The sequence below is a fragment of the Prinia subflava genome, chromosome 19 (genome assembly GCF_021018805.1).
Source record: "Prinia subflava isolate CZ2003 ecotype Zambia chromosome 19, Cam_Psub_1.2, whole genome shotgun sequence".
Classification (NCBI taxonomy): domain Eukaryota; kingdom Metazoa; phylum Chordata; class Aves; order Passeriformes; family Cisticolidae; genus Prinia; species Prinia subflava.
This window is the reverse complement of record NC_086265.1, coordinates 12,600,640-12,617,014: the sequence shown is the minus strand read 5'-3', so window position 1 is coordinate 12,617,014 and position 16,375 is coordinate 12,600,640. Positions and strand designations below refer to the sequence as shown.

The 16,375-nt window shown below is 53.3% G+C and overlaps 1 protein-coding gene across 4 annotated transcripts in view; it reads right to left on the bottom strand.

The window, feature by feature from the left end:
• Window positions 1-16,375, bottom strand: part of OSBP2 (oxysterol binding protein 2) — a 94,181-nt gene that overhangs the window by 61,616 nt on the left and 16,190 nt on the right. For all 4 annotated transcript variants that reach the window (XM_063416442.1, XM_063416443.1, XM_063416444.1 and 1 more), the window contains one exon: window positions 6,544-6,752. In XM_063416442.1, coding sequence (XP_063272512.1) covers window positions 6,544-6,752 — 209 coding nt within the window. The remainder of the gene's footprint in view (window positions 1-6,543; window positions 6,753-16,375) is intronic.

Genomic DNA, 16,375 nt, shown 5'->3' with positions numbered 1-16,375 from the left:
CTGTCACTCCAGGCCTTTATCCAAAGTCCCTCTCTGTGGCACAGGTTCCCATGGATCCAGCCTGTCCAGATCCCTCTGCAAACCCTTCCTGCCCTCCAGCATCCCTGTGGCTGCAGCAGGGGGAGCTGAAGTGTTGGCTGCAGCTCACTGGGGGTGCCTGAGGTGCACCAATCCACCCCAATCCATCAGGAAACTGGGGAGCCAGAGCATCCTGCCAGCTGCAGGAGGAACACAAGGGAGAGAAGGTACCGAGACAGGAATCATCAGCAACAGGAAATCCAGGCAAACAACTCCATCAGCAGCACTGTCAATTCTGTTTCCCACGGCAGCAGCTCCTGGCATGGTTAACAACACCTATCCTGGGAAAATCAAGACTCCAAGGATAAAAAGACAATTAGAAGAGCAAGGTGACAGCAGTGGCAGGCAGTGCCTCCAGGCAAGAGCCCTCCAGCACTGGAAAGCAGCTCACAGTGATGGGGAAACTCACAAGGAGGAGGGGAAAAGGGAATGCTGTTGTCAGAAGAACTGGGAACAGCTGGACTGTTACAGCCAGAGATGCGCTGGGACAACAATGACAGGGATTGTCCTGTCCTGCCTCAACCCCAGCAGAGCCACAAGCCAAGGCCACCTGGCCAGGAGCTTCTGTGAGGGTGAGGGGAGCAACAAGGGGATAATTCATGGAATGGGACAGGGAAGGTGCCAGATGCTTCGCAGTGTCACAGGCCCAACTCAAAATGGCTTTTGCAGACAAACCCCTGCCTTGGAAAAAGGACAAAAAACCAGCCAAAATGAGTAGAGCAACAAAAGTGACATTATCAGTGGAGTGATTACAGGGAAAGCTGAGGAATAATTAATTATGGCTATTTTTTAATGCTGCCATAAAGGCTGGATCTGGGATGGTGAAGGGGAACTCCTTGCTGGCTTGAGCTGCCCCTTGGCTTCCATCCACCCAAATGCACCCCAACTCTGCAGTGGGATCCCTAAGGCTCCAGTGTCCATCTCCAGAGCTGGATTTTCCCTTTCCACTCTACTGCAACAGGAATTCACCCCAGGACCAGAGCAGAGGGCATCACCAGCACTACCAACCCTCTTCCTCCCCCCTGCTCGGAGCCCCCACCCTCCTGCAGTCCACAGAAAGCCCCCAAAAGCGATCCCTCCCTGTTTTTCAGGAAGAAAACAATGGATTAAGGCAGGAGGAATAACCAGGTACCCCAAGTAATCAACCCCCAATTATCCCAGATCACTGACCCACACCACAGGGTGTTGGTTTCCAAGTGAATCCTCCCCAGAACGGTCACACAAGGTCAACTTAAAACCCCAGGAAATTCCATCTCTTCCACAGCAAGCAAACTGCCACTGGCATTTTGGAAACAGGATCCTGGGCCAGGGTTCCTCTGGGCACTGATCCTTCACTGTCAGAGCTGTGCTGCACAAGGAGCCCCCAGGTCACATTCCACACACAGCCACTTACAGCTTGTACCCCAAGGGATGAAATTGTGCCCAAATCTGTTGAGTCTCCCTGGATTTTCTGGCTCCTGGCAGCAAGTGCCACCATTTAATTGGATGTTGCACAAAATATTAATTATTCCTGCTCCATTTATGACCTGATAATTCCCTCCTTTATAAGCACTTGTCCCCAACTTTTCTGAGACTCAGTCACAGAACTGTTGAGGTTGGAAAAGACCTTTAAGATCAAGTCTAACCATTAACCCAGCACTGCCAAGGCCACCGCTGACCCATGTCCCCAAGTGCCACATCCACACAGCTGTTAAATCCCTCCAGGGATGGGGACTCCAGCACTGCCCTGGGCAGCTGTGCCAGGGCCTGACCACCCTTCCCATGGAGAAATGTTCCCAGTATCCAGCCTGCCCCTCCCCTGGCCCAGCCTGAGGCCGTTCCCTCTCCTCCTGTCCCTGTTCCCTGGGAGCACAGCCCGACCCTCCCGGCTGTCCCCTCCTGTCAGGAGCTGTGCAGAGCCACAAAGTTCCCCCTGAGCCTCCTTTTCTCCAGGCTGAGCCCCTTTCCCAGCTCCCTCAGCCTCTCCTGGGGCTCCAGCACATTTCCTGCACCACAGACCATCATCCATGTGGCACCTTCAACTGTCCTTCTCCCAGATGAAAAATTTACTCTCCATCATCCTCCTTCCCTTGTTGGAGGAGATTTTATTTCTCTGGTTAACCATGTGCCTGTTTGGTCGTTTGGGTTTTCTCTTCCAGTTCTGCTGAAAGCCCTGCAAGCCACTGTGGGGAGAGACAGGCCTTCTCCAGGGAAGAGAACACAGCACACAGAGGAATCCTGCAGTTCTTCTTTTCCACTCTGATTATCAATTCCCAATTTTCCTGCTGCACTGACTCCAGCCTCAGCCAAAGGAACCAGAGGCCTTTGAGAGTGGTTGGCAGGTGAGCTGCTCTTGGCACAGACACCATCACTGACCTGTCCAGTGAACTCCTGGATTTCAGCACCATGAACACCAAAATCACTTTCTGTGAGCCTGGAATCTGCTCCGGATCAGGTGAGCACTGGAATCACAACACAGCTCTCACCCTCTCTCCTGCCAGGGATCCCCAAATAAGGAACCAAAAGGAGTCACCAACTCCCTCTCCAAGCAGCCCAAGTCCATTTGGGGGACTTTTCCTAGTGTTTAAAATAGTAGGAACAAATTTCCACCTTTCCCTTGCACATTTTTTGAAAGACCCCCTCATTACAGAACCAAGAAAACAATCCTCATATATTCAGCACTCATACAATTCCTGGATGTCATAATACTGGTCTAAAAAGAAAGGATAGTTTTATATCTGTTTCTGTATTTGTTTAAAGAAAATCCAGCACCCCCAGTCACCAACAACAGAGGGTGAATATAGAAATCTGATTTTCAGGCCAGGTAACAGCACAAGGCCACAGCCATCACTGATAAAAGCAGGTGATGGAGCTGGATGAGGACAAATTGAGTTGACTTCAGTTTTACCAACACTTTTCAATCCCACCTAGAAACAGGAATGCCAGGTTTGGCTGAGCAGAGCTTGGCCTGGGACTGTCCTGTCCTCCTGTCACACTCCCCATGTGTTTTAGAGGAATTAAGCAGCTGTGGTAATTGAGGAGAGAGCTAAGCCAGCAGCTCAGCTCTGCTCTCACTTTCTGCCGCTAATCCGCCCGGAATCCCTGGGCAGTTTCTCCCTGGGGAGCAGGATGAGGCCAGGGAGCTCAGGTCACATCTCCAGTACCACTGTCCCAGGTCACAGCTCGTTACCAAAATCCTCCTGAGTCCACAGTGGGCAGAGGGGAAACCAGAGCTCCCCCATGCACAGAACAGCAAAGTCTCCCATCCCATACTTGCTTCGGGGACAGGTTTTGCTGTTAAAAACAGACATGAAAAGCAGTCCTGTGACATGGCCCCTGTGTGTGCACAGCTCCAGCCAGCAGCCAAGTTAAAAACACTTCCACAGCTGTTCAGTGCAGGAGAACTTTCCTGGGGGGAAGACCCTTTTCATCCACCCCAAAATGGTGGCCCAGAAGTGAAGACAAGGGCAGCAATTTGCCAGTCCTTCTACCCATCAAACTTCCCATTAAATCTCAAACACCCTGACAGCACTGAGGGTCACTGATTCCTGCAGAAACAGTGAATGGAATCCCAGCTCAGGCTCCAGCAGGTTTGTGGGTGATTCAAGGCTGAGCAGTGCCATCAACAAAACAGAAGGAGGGGGACATCCAGGGGGGGCAAAGCTGGAGAGGGCCCAGGGGAGCCTCTCAAGGTTCAACAAGTCCAAGTGCCAGGTCCTGCACCAGGTCAGGGCAATCCCAGCCGTGAGCACAGACTGGGAGAGGAACTCCTTGAGAGCAGCCCTGGGGACAAGGACTTTGGGGTGCTGGTGGGGGAGGGCTGGCCATGCCCTGGCTCTGAAACCCCCTCAGCCCTGGGCAGCAGGGCAGGGGGGGATTCTGCCCCTCTGTCCCCCTCAGGTGAGACCCCACCTGCAGAGCTGCCCCAGCCCTGGGCACAGCACAGGAGAGACCTGAAGCTGCTGGAGAGAGTCCAGAGGAGGCCACAGAGCTGCTCCAAGGGCTGGGGCCCCTCTGCTCTGGAGCCAGGCTGGGAGAGCTCACCTGGAGAGGAGAAGGCTCCAGGGAGAGCTCAGAGCCCCTTCCAGGGCCTAAAGGGGCTCCAGGAGAGCTGGAGAGGGACTGGGACAGGGGAAGGAGGGACAGGACACAGGGAATGGCTTCCACTCCCAGAGGCAGGGAGAGATGGGATTTTTGGAAAGAAATTCTTCCAGTGAGGGTGGGGAGGCCATGGCCTCTGAAGCAGCCCGGGCAGCAGACAGCGCCCATGAGCACAGATGGCCACAAGAATTCTCTTTGTGCCCTTTCCCAGAAGGACAGACAGCATCAAACACAAACCTGCTCCTCTGCCTACCTTACCTGCCCCCTCTGCCACCCTCTCCCCACCTTCTGGCCACCCAGAGCCATGGATGCTCCTCCTTGAGGGCACAAATCCCTTCAGCTGCTCAGCACCCTTTGCACTCACTGAAGCCGACCTGGGCTCTGCAGAGCAGCCCTTGGGAACACCCAGGTTTTGGGGATCCCTCAGGATAAGAGAAGGCAACTCAGACAATTCTGCACGTGAGCAGACTTCTACAGCAAATCCAGAACCCCTCCCCTTTACTTGTAAACATCCACCCCAATGCTCATAGGGGCACAACATCAGAAATTCTAGTTTGATTCAAGCCAAACACACAGTCACTCTCCACTATAATTAAAAGATCTCTAATTGGGACAAACCATCAGAACCATCAGCCAGGTGAACATTAAGGCATAAAGTAATTCACTGATGTGCTCAGCTCTACCTCCACAGCACAAGCACTCAGCACCATTTACAGAGTGTCTTATCCCCTCAGATCCGATCAGGAGAGCTTGGAAAAGCAGGGCTCTGGTGTGGATTTTCTCTCTCATCAGCTCTGTGGCCTGGATCAGAGCTGAGTCAGCAGAGTCCCATCCACAGCACCGCCCTCAGCCTGGAGAGACCAGAGCAGAGCTCGGCAGGGCCACAGCCTCAGCACAGCCAGGCTCTGCATTTTCTATTTTTATGGGCAGACACAAACCAAAATAGCTGTGCCTGACTCGGGAAGGCAGTGTGGCTGACAGCCCCTGTGACCGCTCCAGCCCGGCCCAGCACTGCCACAGCCCCACGGTCCCAAAGGTAAAGGCACACAGCACATCTCCAGGACATTCTTCCCCATACACCATTGTCTACAAGGTCCTTCCCCACACATGGCTTCTCCAGGACATCCTTCCCACACACCCACCCAGCTGAAGGACTTGAAAGCCCCCACAGCCACCTCAGTGCAGCCAGGACCAGCACAGTGTTCCACTCTGCCTGGCTAAACAAGTGTGCCCAGAAACCTCCCCCTTCTCCTGGATCAGCTGGGCTCTCTGTCAGTATTTGCATATTCCACAGCTGGAATTTTAACAGACAGAAAGTTCACAGCACTTAAAATCACAGAATGGTTTGGGTTGGGACTTCAAATATCAAGTAGTCCAACCCCCATGCCATGGGCAGGGACACCTTCCACTACCCCAGGCTGTTCCAAGCCCTGTCCAGCCTGGCCTTGGGCACTGCCAGGGATCCAGGGACAGCCACAGCTGCTCTGGGCACCCTGTGCCAGGGCCTGCCCACCCTGCCAGGGAACAATTCCTTCCCAATATCCCATCCATCCCTGCCCTCTGGCAGTGCGAAGCCACTCGCTGCGTCCTGGCACTCCTGCCCCAAGTCCCTCTCCATCACTCTTGGAGCTCCTTTGGGCACTGGAAGGTGCTCTAAGGTCTCCCTGGAGCCTTCTCTTTTCCATTTCTGAAGTTAGTTTGCTGCAGCTTGAAGCTGTGCTTGCTTGTAGAAGAAAACCCAGTGTTAATCACAAAAGAGTTATAAACATTGAAATACTGACTCACAGAATCATTTAAATATTTCTAAAATATTCTGTTTGTCAAGCCTGACTGACCCATTACAGAGCAGAACAATGACACCCTTGGGAGGAGCTGGGGACCAAGCACAGGGCTCTGACAGCTTTACAAAGTGTAGCTGTCCCAAACCTACTCCAACAAACACCACAACACAGGGGCAGAAGGAGAGATGCACACAGAAACAGCTCAACTGAATATCTGTGTCATCTACCAAACCTCCCCAAGCTGTGGAACACCACCCAGGCCTCTGACCATGGCATTTACAGCATTCCCAGCACAAAGTCTCCAGGAGAAAGACACCTCATTCTGCCTTCCAGAAGCAGCATCATTAGCTCATTGTTACTGGCTCTCCACAATCTACAGCCATGGCCACGGCTTTAAAGCCCCGCTCAGAGCTGCGCAGGCAGCTGAGACGATGACGGGTGCAGCAGGGCTGTGTCCAACCCTTTGTGTCCCTGGGAGACCATCAGAGCTTCCAGCTCTGCGTGACACCGTCCCTGGGTGGGCTCTGCACCACTGAACCAGCACAGGAGAGCTGGGTGGGCCAGGAGGGGCCGGCAGGCTGCGGCTGCCCCGGCTGCGCCGTACCTGACTGGTTGTTCCGCATGCGGATGGCCTTGGCCTTGGCCAGCTCCAGGGCCGTGACCCAGCGCTGTCTCTCCACCTCCGAGTTGGCCTTCAGGTGGTAGGTCCTGCCCCCGTTGGACAGCACGATGTTGCACGAGTCCTCCGTGTCGATGTGCGCCGTGGACAGGTTGATGGTGCCCCGGCACGTGTGGGCCATCTCCGCCTGCGTCCTGCATGGGAAGAGAGGGACAAGGAAGTGTCAGTGCCCCTCTGCACCCTCCTGCACAGCACAGATCTGTGGAGACATCCCGAGGTGGCAGCACTCACACACAATCCACTAAAGCTGGAAAAGGTTCTCAAACAGAAAAACAAGGACAGGCTGAGGTGGTTAGATGGAGCTTGTTCCCTTGGAGGAGCAACACCCCATCACTCCTTACACACTGGAGTAATTCCTTACCATTTACATCCCACTGTGTCCACTGCTTCTGGCTGCAAAGTTACCAGCTACACAACAGTGGCTTTCTTATCTCATTTCCACTGCTGCTGTTCTCCTCCCTCCCACTCCCACCTCCAGAATCCACCATATTGTGGCTCTTTATACCCTCTCCCTTCCATCATTGTTTTTCTCCAAGTGGGCTTAGACCTGGGCTGTGTCAGCCCTGGGGAGGCAGCAGGAGCAGGGCAGTGCCTGTCCCCTGTGCTGGCACTGCTGGGGCAGCTCTAGGGCTGGGACAGCTCTGGGACCCTCCTGGCAAGAGACACCTGCAGGGGCTGGAGCGTGTCCAGGGCAGGGAACAGGGCTGGGAAGGGGCTGGAGCCCCAGGAGAGGCTGAGGGAGCTGGGAAAGGGGCTGAGCCTGGAGAAAAGGAGGCTCAGGGGGAACCTTGTGGCTCTGCACAGCTCCTGACAGGAGGGGACAGCCGGGAGGGTCGGGCTGTGCTCCCAGGGAACAGGGACAGGAGGAGAGGGAACGGGCTCAGGCTGGGCCAGGGGAGGGGCAGGGTGGATACTGGGAACATTTCTCCATGGGAAGGGTGGTCAGGCTCTGGCACAGCTGCCCAGGGCAGTGCTGGAGTCCCCATCCCTGGAGGGATTTAACAGCCATGTGGATGTGGCACTTGGGGACATGGGTCAGTGGTGGCCTTGCCAGTGGTAATTAATGGTTGACCCAATGGTCTCAGAGGGTTTTTCCAATCTCAATGACTCTGTAATTCCACAAGAACATCAGAGCAGGGAGGTTTTACAGGCACAACCTAGAGCTGCTCTCAGCAAGTGCTGGTGATCAAGCTCACTACAGGATGGAGATATGGTCCCTCCCAGAGAAGAACAGGCAGCAACCCAGGGATACCCACTACCAACCTGACTGCTGAGGCTGCTGGTTACACAGAAGGAAGCCCCTCTGCCTGACCAGGAACTCAAATCCCCAAACCCCCCAAACACCTCAAGGACATCTCTCACCTGCTCAGCCCTGACACTGTTTTGTGGGACAGATTTATGCCAGAGCCACATCCAAGCTCAACATGAGGACACAAAATCCTCCTGGTGCCTCCTAAAGATTTACAGTTCGTGTCTCTAAGCGCCATAGGGTGAGTTCACACCCAGTGCACAGTGTGGTTGCACTTTTTGCAGGGGGTGAGTTGGCCACTAAGGAATCAAGCCCTAATTTTCATTCCCAAGTCATCCCTTCACACTGCAGTATATACTGTGTTCCCAGGGGATCCCTTCCCACCTTGAGAGAGCTGCTAAAATCATTTTCTCTTCTTCACAAAGCAAAGGTCTCCAAGGTGACTGCACTAAATCAACTGCAGCCGTTCAAACAGCCCCTCTCTCCCACCCAAGGAAACTGGGATGTTGCTCTCCTGGCTCCTTTCCCCTGCCAATCTGCATGGGAAATCAATTCCTATCAATCAGCACCCACACACGAGGCAGGCACCTGACCCAGCCTGGAGCCAACAGCAATCTCCAGTGTCCACACACAGGGAGAGCAGCAGAGGTGCCCTTCAGAGCCCTCGTGGTCAGCTGGATGTGCTTATTCACCGCCCGCACTCAGCCCTTGCATAACGTGATCCCGGCAGATTTCCCGGCCCTCCCCTTCCCGCAGCAATGGGAGCGCAGCATCTGGAGAGCACCTGCCTGAGGGAGGTTAAACATGGACACAGAGCACACAGAGGTGGAGGAGCTGAGCCTCTGGGATTTTCCAGCTCTGCGAGGGAACAAAAACCGCCAGGATTCGCCCTTGGAGAGCCAGAATTAGAGCTGTGCATGGGAGGCTGGGGGAGAATGACAGCCTTGGAGAGAGTCTCGGCCAGGACACACCAGAGAGAAAAAATACCCCACAATACCACAGGAAGGCCTAAAGCACCCACCCACCCAGCCAGGGGACAACAAACATCATCACAGCAACATCAATTTTCCCAGCAGCAAGATCCCAAAACACCAGGACACGCTCCATGGAAGCATTGAGTGATCGGCCCAAGGCAACACTGCCCAGCCCAGGCACCAAGCTCCAGACAGCAAGACAGGAATCACGGACATATGCCATGGCTTATCCCCAAAATCAGGCTTGTGGCAAGACCAGTGCAGTTATGAATGTGCTAAGACCATCGGAGAGGAGATTCCTTGTTCTAAAACTATTGATGTCTTTTGCCATGATCCCTATATCAGCTGTCCAACCTCTTCTGGATGCACAGGTCCCAATTCCCACATGGATTTTTTCCAAGCCAGCAGATGTTGCTGCTCTGAATATATATTTTCCTTTTTTATTTCAACAGAATCATAGAAATTTCAGACTGGTGAAAATTTTGGCATCTCCATCACCCACCCTACCCACCAGCCCTGCACAGCTCTTGTATCCCAGCCACTCACAATGACAGGTTTTGCAAAAATCTTGAAAGGTTTTCTTTCAAAAATATTATTTATAGCATTTCTCCCCTTTTTTTGACTGATAAAGCTGCTTCAACTCCTTAACACCACAAATCTAAACACAGAGAGCTTGACAAGACAATTTACAGCATCAGATCCTTAAAAGGGCTTCAGACTAAAACTCCTGGAGTCTGATTTTCAGTGACTTCTATGCTACAGTCTGACAGAGCAGCTACACACTGCAGTGCCATGAAAGAGCAGCAAATTATAATTTAAAGACCTGCTTCCTATTTCTGAAGGGACACTTGAGCTCCAGGAGGCTGCTCAGCATGCCACTGCTGTGCCAGAGAAAGATGCTCCCCATTTTTAACAACTATACCAAATCTCCCTGGATATAAACAACACATCTCCCTGTAAGGGCTCACAGGACAGGTTTATCTACAGAGCAAAGAGAAGAAGTGAAAAAGGAGATAATAAAATGGTTTTGCCTGCCAGCTCCACAGCTGTGGCTTTGGTGATATCTCAACAGCCAAAGATTGAGCTCTGGATGCTGGGAAGATGCTGCTTACACAGAATCTGTAATTGTAACTGTGTGGCTCTGCTGGAATTTAACAGGACACAGCAAGGAATGAACAAGCCCAACTCACACTCTGCTCCCAACACTTAACAAGGACAAGGGATGCCCATGAATTTCTCTACGAATTTTCTTTCCACCAGCAAGGCTCCACCCTTCTGGGTAGCCTTGTCCCTCCTAAAACTCCACTTTTTGTCTGACAGCTCCAATAGCAACAGGCAGAGGAACCCAGCAGGGAACTGAGACTGTCCCCATGTCCCAGGCACAGCAGAATTCCAGCCTGAGCACCCACAGGAGGTCAAGGGAGCTCCCAGCAGCCCAACCCAGGGACCAGAGCATTCCTGCAATCCTGGCAGCTCAACAGCTGCCCCAGCTCAGCCAAGCAGGGCAGGAGTGACACCTGGAGGGACCTTGTGACATTCAGTCCTGGCTGAGAGCATCCGGCACCCTGAGGGGGCCAGAAACACTTAGGGTAGTGAGGGACAGGGTTATCCACCTGAAACCCAGCAGGGAGCTGCACAAACACGGAGCTGAGGGTCCCCTCCAAAGCTGGCAAGGCCAGTCTCCAGTACCACCTGTGCTGTAAGGCACCTCCACAGGGAAATCCAAACACAGTTTAAGTTATATCCTGAAATACATTCACACTCTCATCCGACAGATTCCCCTGATTACCTCAAAACCACTGCTTTGCTATCAACCTCAGAAATCAGCACACCTGATTTTACGTCACGGAATCATGGAATGCTTTGGGTTGGAAGAAACCTCAAAGATCATCCAGTGCCACCCCTGCCATGGGCAGGGACACCTCCCACTGTCCCAGGCTGCTCCAAGCCCTGTCCAGCCTGGCCTTGGACACTGCCAGGGATCCAGGGGCAGCCACAGCTGCTCTGGGCACCCTGTGCCAGGGCTTCCCGCCCTCCCAGGGAACAATTCCTTCCCAATCTCCCATCCATCCCTGCCCTCTGGCAGTGGGAAGCCACTCCCTGTGTCCTGTCCCTCCATCCCTTGTCCCCAGTCCCTCTCCAGCTCTCCTGGAGCCCCTTTAGGCACTGGAAGGGCTCTGAGGTGTCCCTGGAGCCTTCTCCTCTCCAGGTGAGCACCCCCAGCTGTCCCAGCCTGTCCATAGGATCTCAAACCCTGAATTCTCATCACTGTTTCCTGGTGTAAACACAGGTCACTGCAGGGTTCACACTCAGCCACCTCCCCAGGACAGGCTCAGAGAAGCACAGGATGAGCAGGAGAGACTCCTAAAGACTCAGGAGGTCTTGTCTTCCTTACCCCAGTGTCTCCTTCACCCTGGGCTTTCACACCACAACCAGTGAAATCTGGACACTGAGGAGTTCAGAGGCTGCACCTGAACCCCCAGGCTCAGAGCACACACTCCAGGGACTTCACCCCAGCATTATCCAGGAGCCAGCACAGCTCAGGAGGAGCCAGAACAGCTCATGAGCAGCCTCTGTCTCAGTCTTCTCTTGGGAAAGCAGCACCAAGTGCTCCAACAGAGACCTGCTGGGAGCTCTGAAACAAGCAGGAGACACCACAGCCACACTAGACCATTTACAGAGCACCATTCAGCTCCCTGGACACTGCTTATCCAGCAAGTATTTCCTAATTTAAACATCATTTACAGAAAAATCTGCTGTTGCTGCACAATCTTGGGCATTTTTCCTTGCCTTACATAATTAAAGTTGTTTCCCAAGGAAGTTTTGCTGTCCAAATTTGGGGGGTGAGTGTAGATCCAGCAGCAGCCTCCCCTGCACGATCAGACAGGTTCCTGCGGGTCCCACACTCCAGCTGGATGGGCAACACAGCACAGGGGCTGAGCCAGCAGGGATGCTCCCAGCTCCCCCTCCCTTAGGCAGGATTCAAGGAGAAAATAAGAAACATCTGAAGAGTTTGGAAAGGAAAAGGCACAATTTTTCAGGAAGAGAGTGAAATTGTTTGTGGTTTGGGGAGGGTTTTGAGTCTCTGGTTGTGAGGTACAGAGAGCAACGTTTGTCACTACACAGGTGGGATTGAGCTGGACACCAATGCCAGGTTCCTCCCTGGAGCTGGGACACACGGAGGGACCTTCCCAGTGAGCTCCACCACCACACTGTATCAGGAGCTCAGAAACACTTTTTGGCTGTCAGATCTCAACAAAATTACAAATCCAGGCTCCTAAACTGCTGCAGATCACACCCAAAACCCAACCTAACACAGCCAGGAGCAAACACACTCCCCTAAAGCACAAACCAAACAGCTCCATAAAACAGAGAGAAGCTTCAGACAAGGGCTCACAGGGACAAAGGGGAATGGTTTCCCATGGACAGGGAACTGGATTAGATGGGATATTGGAAAGAAATTCTCTCCTGTGAGGCTGTGAAGGCCCTGGCACAGGGTGCCCAGAGCAGCTGTGGCTGCCCCTGGATCCCTGGCAGTGTCCAAGGCCAGGCTGGACAGGGCTGGGAACAGCCTGGGGTAGTGGAAGGTGTCCCTGCCATGGCAGGGGTTGGAACAGGATGATATTTAAAGTCCCATCCACCCAATCTATTCCACAATTCTGTGACACCCTTCCTGCTTCTTACACCACTCTCCAGACTCAAGAGATTAAGACCTGTTTTTTCTACTGTTTCTTATATGGATTAAGTAGAAATCAGTTTACAAAATTCATTTCTTCATCATACTGGAAAATATTGTAACATTAAGGGCTCTGCAGCCATAGAAGAATATTTATACCTATGGCCAACTGGGAAATGCCCTTTGGAGTCATGCGCAAGGACTGCTGCAGGCAGAGGGAAGGAGAGAAATGAAGGACAGGGAACAAACCAGGCAGAATTGGACAATTCAATAGCTGGGGACTAGCTCCAAGAGTGAGAGGCAGCACAAGAGATGCCACAGCCCTGAGTCTCTGCCGTGCCTAAGCAGCACAGCTCTCTCCTCCCATAGGATGCAGCACAAGGATTTCCATGCAGAATTCAGAGTCTACCACAGCTACTGGGTTAGGTTGAGCTCTCCCATTCCTCACAGCATTCCCACGGCACGCAGGGACAGGAGCTGCACTCCCCATTGCTCACTGCCAACAAAAGGCTGTTGTGCCACCACCCCCTCCCAGCATCACCCGTGTCAGACAACAGCTCCCTCATGGCTCAGCTCCACATCCATGCCCATATCTGTTTGAATTCCCTGTCACCCCCACCCCACACCTGAAATATTAGACACAACAAACCCACCTGCACAAGTGCTCCAAGGCACATTTCCCAATAAACTGAGATTTCCCATGTCCTTTGTTCAGTTTTGGGGGGTATAAAGCCAGGGGAAATCTCTGCTTCCCTTTTAGGCATGAGAAATGCCAAAAAGCTCTTGAATTTGAGCTCACATGCCTGAAGTGAGGGCATGGAACATTGAAACCAATCCTCTTGGGGTTATTACTCTCCCCGGGTTCAAGGAAAAAGGGAGTTTATGACAGCTCAATCCCAGAACTCAAATACCCAAGGGGATGCAGGAGCGTGGCTCCAGAGGTATTTTCCCAGTGAGTTCAGCACACCACAGCTGGTTCAGCAGGGCTCTCACAAACCACAAGCTCCATGTGACAAACAGCTCGGATACTCCCTTTGCTTCCTCTTTTTGCCTTCCCCAAAACCAAGGAAGCACAAAACGACCCCAAACAAGCACATGGCAAGTGTTGGGCTGAGACTGCTGTAAAAACACACAATTTGGATCTATTTAAAGGCCAACTAATCTGCAACTAGCTGCAGTCAGGATGGGCACGGATTGGGAATGATCAGGGTTCAGGGAAAGCCTGCAATCCTGGCTGCAATCCTCACCAGCCTGAGGGATGCAATCCTGGCTGCAATCCCTGTCAGCCTGAGGGATGCAATCCAGGCTGCAATCCAGGCTGCAATCCTGGCTGCAATCCTCACCAGCCAGAGGCATGTCTGCAGCTCAGTACTCACCACCTCCACAGATCACGGGAATATTCCCCCACAACCTATCCAGCAGCTTCCCAAGCCATTTTCCGAGACAAATCCCTGCCCACACTGTGACCCAACACCAAAGAGCCTCAGCAACACCACCCAAGCATGGATTTAAGAAAGATTTGGCCATACAGCTTTTCTGTAAGCAAGCAATAAGCACAGCAGTCTGGAATTCACACCCCTTTCTCCAGTGCTTTTCGCTTTGATTTGGCTATAATACCCACGCCAGCCCAGGGACAAGGAAAAACCTGGAAGATGCCTTCTGCCCCAGATCCTTCCCAAACAGCCCTTGTCTCTCTGTGCTTCAGAGAGGGAAAAAACCTCCAGAGGAGCTCAGGACAGGCAATTTGTCAGACAAATTCCCTCAGAGTCACAGTGCAGGACCTGGCCAGAAAGGTTCCATGCAACATCCCAAGAGGATGGGACATTTTTCCAATGTTTCCTGCTCGAAAGCATATCTGGTGTGAGAGTTCCATCAGAACACTCCCTGCTGGGGAAGTGTATAGCTGTAAGATGTACTCAGGACAGGAAAACCAACACTGCAAAGCTGAAAGGCTCTGAAAACAACACCCAAGCTACCCTCACCTCTTTTCCTTAATAAAATCGAGGTTGAGCTGCTGGGTGGCTGAAGAGCACAGAGCAAGCTCCTCCCAATATATAACATATCTGAGCTGGGTGCCAAGCACAGGGGCTCGTTCTCTGAAAACCTGTGTAAAGCCTGCAAAAATGCACTCAGACCTCAAAATGCTTTCCCTGTCAAAATCAGAATCACAGCAAAAGGCACACTTCCCTTCCCCGAGTTCCTCAATGTTGTTTCTGCAGTGCTCCTACTGACCAGACTCCCACCCCAAGCACAAAGATACTCTGAAGTGAGCCCATCCTGCTGCACACCCCTGGGATTGCCTTTTATACCACATTTCTGCCTCTCTTGTGTGCATGGTGCAGGTCTTCTGCCACGACACCTCAGCAGTGGCCAGGAGATAAACTAAGCCACAGCGCAGATATCAGCTGATATGGTTGGCAAAGAGACTTTGTGTTGGAGTTTTTATGAAAAAAAGAAAAAAGAAGAAAAAAAGAAAAAAGAAAAAAAATTTAAAAACCACCAAATGTTAAAAAAATTACTAGCAAGCACTCCCACTCCTCCCAGCATGTCGTGCTATCTCCTCTGCACCTCTGGAGAGGACGGTGTGGCCCTGGCTGATAAGGCTATCAGCCCTGCAAACATGAGCACCCAAGAAGCTCCTGGAAGCACTGGTTTCACCTGCTCCACCATCCCCCAGCTCTGCAGCTCCCTGAGCTGCTGTGAAACCAACCCCAGCCTCACTCCCACCCAGCACTGCTGCAGCTCCCCAAAAATGGCTTTCAGTCCTTCCTTCCTGCAAGAGCAGAATTAAGGGAACTGGTCATGAAGAAAGTATCTCAGTATGTGACCAGAAGGAAACGCTCTAAGAGCATGTCCCTGATGGCAGCTGGCCGGCAGCAGACCCAGAACAGGGACACAGGAGCCCCTCACAGCCCAGAAACCAAACCACCAGCTCAGCAGCCCCAGCAAATCCGCTGAGCAGGGCTCTGGGAGCCAGGCTGTGCACAGGGAGCTGGGAATGGCTCTGGCAGCCAGGCTGTGCACAGGGAGCTGGGAATGGCTCTGGGAGCCAGGCTGTGCACAGGGAGCTGGGAATGGCTCTGGGAGCCAGGCTGTGCACATGGAGCTGGGAATGGCTGCAGGAGCCAGGCTGTGCACAGGGAGCTGGGAACGGCTCTGGGAGCCAGGCTGTGCACATGGAGCTGGGAATGGCTCTGGCAGCCAGGCTGTGCACATGGAGCTGGGAATGGCTCTGGGAGCCAGGCTGTGCACAGGGAGCTGGGAATGGCTGCAGGAGCCAGGCTGTGCACATGGAGCTGGGAATGGCTGCGGGAGCCAGGCTGTGCACATGGAGCTGGGAATGGCTGCAGGAGCCAGGCTGTGCACATGGAGCTGGGAATGGCTCTGGGAGCCAGGCTGTGCACAGGGAGCTGGGAATGGCTCTGGGAGCCAGGGTGTGCACAGGGAGCTGGGAATGGCTGCAGGAGCCAGGCTGTGCACAGGGAGCTGGGAATGGCTCTGGGAGCCAGGGTGTGCACATGGAGCTGGGAATGGCTGCAGGAGCCAGGCTGTGCACAGGGAGCTGGGAATGGCTGCGGGAGCCAGGCTGTGCACATGGAGCTGGGAATGGCTCTGGGAGCCAGGCTGTGCACAGGGAGCTGGGAATGGCTCTGGGAGCCAGGGTGTGCACAGGGAGCTGGGAATGGCTGCAGGAGCCAGGCTGTGCACAGGGAGCTGGGAATGGCTCTGGGAGCCAGGGTGTGCACATGGAGCTGGGAATGGCTGCAGGAGCCAGGCTGTGCACAGGGAGCTGGGAATGGCTGCGGGAGCCAGGCTGTGCACAGGGAGCTGGGAATGGCTGCAGGAGCCAGGCTGTGC